Consider the following 7,510-nt stretch of genomic DNA (forward strand, 5'->3'; position numbering starts at 1 on the left):
AATTTTTGAATGAATATTCCTTGAATGATACAGCAATCTTTTGTCTATTTGTTGAACTGAACAACTTGATGTCGCTGTGATGCTGCATGCTGCTCCATAGTCTTGTCAAATACCATAACGGTTAGCCATTATGTATAGTGTTTGGATGAGCTTCCAGATTGATTTATGCTGGGAAGCAGGAGTGGCATCCACTTCCTAAACTAGATGCCTCTGGAAACTCTATAAAATCTCTAAACTCTACAAACCCTTTAAACTCTATAAATGTACAGAAATGATGGTAGTTATAGAACAGAGTTCTGTACAGAAATTATGTTAGTTATAGAATAGAATTCGGGTGTTTTATGCAGAACTTTCAGTTGTTTTTTACTTGATAACACTTAAATCACTGCTAAATGAGAGTAGTGCTGTTATATCTGGAGGAACACTCTTCCCGTTTGTATATCACTCTTTGTCAATGTGTTGTATGAAGTAACCTGGGCTTGCTGTGATGCTGAAACTTGTACCATTGGGTATCAAATACCAGAATGATTTCCCAATATGGACAATGTTTGATGGAGCTCCCACTTGTAAAAAAGTTTGGAAGAAGGAGTGGCATCCACTTCCTAAACCACATGCCTCTGGAAACTCTATGAACTTGGAGAAATGATGATAGTTATGGGAAAGCATGAGGTCTTTTGTTCATAGAGTTGCTGTGAGTTGCACTTGACTCGATGGCAATCAACAGCAACAGCACAAGAAGATTACATTCACAGTGAGTATTTTTTAGTGACACAAAATGTAATGTTGTTGTTACATGTCTTTGAGTCAACTATGACTCAACTCTATGCACTATCTCTGAACCCTGACTTAGCCTGAATCAACCTCACTGTCTCTGACACACTTACCCTACTTATTGTGTCAATTTATTAAATCTGTGGTCTTCCTCTCCGGTGCTGTCTCTAGACCCTTAAAAGCAAAATATCCTTCTTCAAAGTCTGGTCCCTCCTCCAACATGGCCAAAGTATGTGAGAAAGAGTCTCAAAAATCCTTGCTTTCAAGGAGCAGCTTGATTTCATCTTCTCCAGGACAGAACTGTTAGTTCTCTTGTATGGTCAATACTCTTTTCCAGCACCACAACTAAAAGGCATCTATTCTTCTGTCATCCTTGTTCATTGTCAAGCTCTCTGATGCATAGTAAGTAATTGCAAAGACCATGGCTTGGATCAGGTGCATCTTAGTCTCTAGACTTACATCATTGCTTCTCAGTACTCTGGAGAGGTCCCTGACAGCAGATTTTCCAAGAGCAATTCATATTTTGATTTCCTGACTGCTGATGCCAAGAGTATTACTGTGGAGTCAAGCAAACGAAAGCTATCAACAACCTCAATCTCTTCTCCATCTATCATGGTGCTGCCTATTAACCCAGTAGTGAGAATCTTTGTCTTCTTGATGTTGAGCTTCAATCCATATTTGAAGACTACAGTCCTCGACCTTCTGCAGCAAGTGCTTCAGGTCCTCCTCAATCTCAGCAAGTAAGGTTGTATCATCTGCATAATATAGGTTCTCGATGTGTCTTCCTCCAGTCCTGATGCCAAATTGATGCTCATAAAACCCAGCCTCTCAAATTATCTTTTCTGCGTATAGATGGAAAAGATATGGACACAAGATGCATCCCTGATGCACTCCTTTCCTGAATTTGAATCATGCAGTGTTACCTTGCTCTGTTCTGAGGACTGCTTATTGGTCCGAGTATAGTTTTTGCCTGAGTACAATTGAATGATCTGGGATTCCCATTCTCCTCAAGGTTAGCCACAATTTGTTGTAATCCACACAGTCAAATGCCTTTGCATAGTCAATGAAACACAGATAGACATCTCTCTGATACTCTTTGCTTTCTGCCAAGATCCATCTGACACTCACTATAATGTCTCTAGTTTCATGACCTCTTCTAAACACTGTGCATGAGATTTGTGAAGGCCCGCTGTTTCAGAACTGATCAATCCTTCTCCCTAATCTGCCTCAATTTAGATGTTCAGCTTAAGCAATATCTAGCAAACAAGTATTTTGCTCAGAAGAGCTAATGAAATACACTTCTCATTACAATAGTAATCAAGTATTGGTTCCCCAAGCCTACCTTCTTCTGTGCCTGTGATTTGGTACCCTGCCCTCCAGTCTCTACTTCCTCCAGCATCCACTTCTACTCCCCTGACCTCTCAAAATCCATGCTTTGCCTTGTCAGCACTCCGTTCTCCTCACCTTCCAGCCAACCCGAGATATGGCGGCTCAGGCCTCCAGTCACTTCTGTGATGCTCGTTTCTCCTGCTGCTGCTGCTTCACTCTGTCTTTTTGTTTTGTTTTTAAATATTATTTTATTAATTTTAATGAACGTTTACAGAGATTTTGGATTTCCATTCATTCATTGTTGCATTTTTCTCCCTGACCATCCCTCCTCCCCCCAGTTTGCTCTTCTCTTTGAAAAGTAAGATTCTTTAACTGGTATACAATCCCCCTCCCCCAATGCCAGTACACTCCACTATGCAACCTTCATTCTAGACTCTTGTCATGACCATAATACCCAATCATATATTGCTTTTAAACTGTTTTCTCCCTCATCTGTTTCACTGTAGTATAAATAATTTATTCAATATTTCTCAGTCTCACCACAACCCTGATGTCAGTCCCATTCTACAATAGTGGCACTATGCAGTATTTTTCCTTTTTTTGATTGAGAGATTTCACTCAGCATAATGTCCTCCAGGGTCACCCATTTTGAAAAATATTTCATGCGTTCCTTGTTTTTCAATGCAGCATGGTATTCCATTGTGTGAATATACCACAGTTTATCCATTTGTTTGTTGGTGGACACTTAGGTTGTTTCCCACTCCTTGCTATTGTGAAAAAAGCCGTCATAAACATGGGTGTGCATATATATGCTTGGGTCTCTTTGGGGTATATACCCAGTAGTGGAATTTCTGGGTCAAATGGTATTTCTATTCGCAACTTTTTGAGAAAGTGCCACACAGCCTTCCATAGTGGTTGCACCATTTTACACTCCCACCAACAGTGAATAAGGATTCCAGTGTCTCCACAGCCTCGCCAGCATTTGTTGTTTGCTGTTCTGTTAAATTTTGCTATTCTGACTGGGGTGAGATGATATCTCATAGTTGTTTTGATTTGCATCTCTCTTAGAGCTAGGGCTTTTGAACATTTCTTCATGTGCTTGCTGGCCATCTGAATGTCTTCTCTGGTGAAGTGTCTGTTCATATATTGTGCCCATTTTTCAATTGGGTTATTTACCTTTATCTTGTAGGGGCTCCACTCTGTCTTCAGGCTGCCACCACTTTTGCTCCACTCCCTCATGCAGATACTGTTTGCCACAGCTCTGATCTCTTGAACAGTCTCCACCCATCGCTGCTCAAGTAGCAACTGCCCATCTGCTACTCCCCTCTCTCAAGTCTCCATTGACTAGCAGCAGCACCGCTGCTTTTCTTTGCCACTGCCTCTAAAATAGATTAACAAGAATCATATTTTATCTTTCCCCAGTATTATTTTCATTTAAAGAAACTATGCTTTTGGTTTTTGCTTATGTAGACCATTAGCTCTTAACTATTGTACCTTTAATTGATTTGACATTTTATTTCATTTTGTTTTTTACAGGAATAATAAAATTTTGCTTATTATATATCAAATTGTCTATTCAGAAGAATTTAAGCATGCAGAATATATCATAACATTGATATATATTTATCCTATGATAATACATCTATGGCCAATGGCAAGAGAATTAAATGTGTCAGGACTGATAGCAATAAATTATTATTTTATGCTTTTATATATAATACAAGCAGCATTAAAGGTACTATTTACTGCAGAAATATATTCTAGAAATAAAATAAGTCTGATATTTTAAATCTCTGTCACATTATTGAAATAATTTGGTATTTGGTATAGCAGTTGATTGAATCTTGAATTCTTTACCTATCTTCTTGCATTGAAAAAAATGTAACGATTAAATCAATAAAATTCTCCCTAGAGTAGAACAAGACTTAGTTAAGTAAAATAAGCATGGTGAGAATTTCAAAGATTAAATTCAGGAATGATTCCTTCAAATTCTTCTTGGATGAGGCTATAAACAGATGAATGAATAAAAACACATATTAGTTTGCTAGATATTCATCTTTGATGACTATTTGTTAGATATTAAAAAATAATATTAGCATTAAAACTATTTTTCAGAAAAAGTGCTTCACAATGACATCATTTTTACTATTTTCATACTTTAATTATTATTAAAAGCGTTACAACGAAGCTTCAAGTTTTTACTGCTTGTTTTTGGCATTCTAGCTTCTCAATAGATGATTTATTAAGCTTTGTGTAAGTTTCATTAAATGACGTGTGTTCTATTGTTTTTACTAACCCAAACAGATAATAATTTTGAAAAAGAAATATTTCCATCAATGTTGGAATGTTTTGGAATTTTTTATTATGGTTATTGGGCTATTTGATGTCTTTTGTATATATTCGGTCAAACTGAGACCAGAAAACATGATTCTTATCCAGATTACAGTCATAATGGGATATTTGAGAATGATTAGATTTCTTCCCATCATCAAGGTAAGACAGCATATTAAAATTTTTTCTTTTATACTATTTTAAAGTGAGTTTTAAAATGTGTTACTTTGAAAGATATTTAAATTTCAATTGCAGCTGCTATTGTCACTAAATAAATTTCTCATCTTTGTATCAGAAAACATACCTGTACTTTGCTTTTATTTTGTGAGAGCAAAGTAGATGTACTTTATTCTGAAACATTCCTCCCACAGATATTGATCTGCTTAGCTCATTCTTTTACCCACTTCAAGTCTTACTTAAATCTCACTTTCTTTCCTTGACCTAAATTAATAACCTACCCTCCATACTTGAACTTTCAGTCCCTTACCTGGCTATTTTCCATCTTACTGCTGTCTTTCTCCATAGCATATTTTACTTTTCTTTCTTTTTTTTAAATTTTATTTTATTATTTTGTGTGTGTGTGCATGTGTACTGTCAAATCATATCTGACTGGTACAGGAGGAGATTGTTCCTCCTTCTCCAGCAGAGCATCATCTGGTGGATTTGAACCGTGCACCTCTGGGATTGCAGTACAGCTCCTTGCCACTAGGCCACCAGAGCTCACCAGCACATTTTACTTTTTTATTGTTTGTACTCTGCATGAGGGCAGGAAACACTCTTTTGGTCCTGGGTGCAATTTAGCATTGTAGGGTGGTACCTAGCGTATAAAACCAAGGCTTTGCCTTCCTTCTAGTCCACTCTTCCTCTAAAAACAACCAGCTATATCAGAGCACAACTGCGCTCCATAGAGTTTTTCGCTAACTGATTTTCTGGAAGTAGATCACCAAGTCTTTATTCTTAAGTCTTTCTTTCGACCTACAGGTGGATTCAATAGGCCAGAGAAACTCGATCTTTGGGTTAGCAATGCATCTCCTTATAGTCCACTCCATGAGAGCTCCCTATCTAACATACGTTGTTGCTGTTGTTAGGTACCATTTAAGCGAATATGACTCATAGTCACCCTATGAACAATAGATCTGAACCTTGTCCTATTTTGTGCCACCCTTTTCATTTCTGACACTCTTGAGTCTGTTGTTGCAGTCACTATATCAATCCATCCTGTTTAGGGTCTTCTTCTCTTTTGCTGACCCTCCATTTTTCCAAGAATCATGTCCCTTTCCTAGCAACATGTTCAAAGGATGAGAGACAAAGTTTCACCATCTTTTATCTCCAAGGAGCACTCTGTCTGTGCTTTTGGCAAGATACATCTGTTTGTCCTTTTGGCAATCCATGGGATATTCTGTACTATATTGTCAGCCTTATTCATTGTCCTGCTCTCAGATTCATAGTAAGTGATTGTGAAGCCCATGGTCTGAATCAGGTACACTTTAGTCTTCAGATATCACTGCTCTCCAGTATTTTGGAGAGGTCTTTAACAGCTGACTTGCCCAATTCAATACATCTCCTGATCTCCTGATTACTGGTATGAGAGGTGTTGATTGTTGATAAAAGCAAGATGAAATAATTGACAACTTCAATCCTTTTTCTGTCTATCATGCATGATTTTGCTTATTGGCCCAGTGGTGAGGACCTTTGTTTTCTTCATGTTGAGATAGAATTAGTATTGAAGATGGTAATCTTTTATATTCTGCAGTAAGAACTTCACATCATCCTCACTTTTTTATTCTTCTTTTTTCTGGCTTTTAAAAGACTTATTGCCTTGGGAAAGTCTACTGTCAGAAAACTTGACAAAGTATTGAAGAGTAGTGATATCAGTTTGAAGATTAAGATGCGCCTCATTCAGGCCATGGTCTCTTTCTTTTTTCTTTTCTTTCCCCCTTGTTGTGTTCTATCAAATGGGATCCAAATGGCTCAGGAGGAGATTGCCCCTCCTTCTACAGCAGAACGTCTGGTGTATTCAAACTGCATGCCTTTGGATTGCAGTGCAGCTTCTTGCCACTAGGCCACCAGAACTCCCTCATCCTCACTTTTAGCAAGCAAGGTTGTGTTATCTACATACTACAGGTTGCTGATGAATCATCCTCCAATCCTGACACCACATTCTTCTTCATAGAGTCCAGCTTCTCGAATGACTTGCTCATGAATAAAAATCTTGATGCTGTTAGGAACAAAATGACTCAGAGACCAATTGTCCAAGGCTGGGGGCCAGAGGCTAACCAACCAACCACCTCTCATCTTGATGTCACCTTAACTGAAATATTTTGTTTCCCTTTAGTTTTTTAGAAAAACTTACAAATTTTTGGAGATTAGTAATTACTGATATTATCTTAAGGGTGTGCATGAAGATTCTAAAACCTGGAAGAATTGTATTTACTCATAGCAAACAAGAAACCGCATAATGCTTAGATTCCGTCTGGGTTTGTTTTCAAACACATGGCTGTGACAGGATAGATCTTTGCCAACCTATCCTGTTTTGTGTTCCTCCTGTGTCTCATGCCTTCAAGGGACTTTGCTTCTTAATTGGTTGGAGTTAAAAAGGCATCTCAATATGGCCATCGAAGATGGCAATTTGAAGAAATGGAAGTGTGCCTTAAGAAGCAGAAAAGACGAAGAAATATGGATAAGCATCCTTCAAAAGAATATGTGGAAAAAGCTAAGAAGAGGCGAGGTCACCCTCCCTCTGAGAAACTATTCACCCACTCCCCCCACATTTACAAAGCAGCTGAACACGATCAGATTATAGATACTGTGGTAAACCACAAAGACCGTTTAGGATGGCAGCTCAGCGAAGTCTTCATCCAGGTACCTTTCAGAAAAGAACTCCTAGAATTGTTGTTGTTATGTGCCATCGAGTAGGTTGCAACTCACAGAGACCCTATGTACAAGAACTCTAAACGCTGTTCTATCTTGTGCCAACCTAGCCATCTCAAACATACTTATTCCCACCGCTCCAGTCACAGAATCGATCCATCTCATCGAAGGTCTTCCTCTCCTTCGCCGCCCCTCCACTCTGCCAAAC

The 7,510-nt window shown here is 38.3% G+C and overlaps 1 protein-coding gene and 1 pseudogene across 1 annotated transcript in view; both read left to right on the forward strand.

Moving 5' to 3' along the window:
* SLC9C2 (solute carrier family 9, member C2 (putative)) overlaps positions 1-7,510 on the forward strand; it is a 126,699-nt gene that overhangs the window by 65,145 nt on the left and 54,044 nt on the right. The window contains exons 15-16 of the mRNA XM_006892683.1: positions 3,637-3,835; positions 4,405-4,593. Coding sequence (XP_006892745.1) covers positions 3,637-3,835; positions 4,405-4,593 — 388 coding nt within the window. The remainder of the gene's footprint in view (positions 1-3,636; positions 3,836-4,404; positions 4,594-7,510) is intronic.
* Positions 7,040-7,510, forward strand: part of LOC102851989 — a 2,236-nt pseudogene continuing 1,765 nt past the window's right edge.

The sequence above is a fragment of the Elephantulus edwardii genome, unplaced genomic scaffold, assembly GCF_000299155.1.
Source record: "Elephantulus edwardii isolate Elephantulus edwardi_28Jun2011 unplaced genomic scaffold, EleEdw1.0 scaffold00117, whole genome shotgun sequence".
Taxonomy (NCBI): Eukaryota; Metazoa; Chordata; class Mammalia; order Macroscelidea; family Macroscelididae; genus Elephantulus; species Elephantulus edwardii.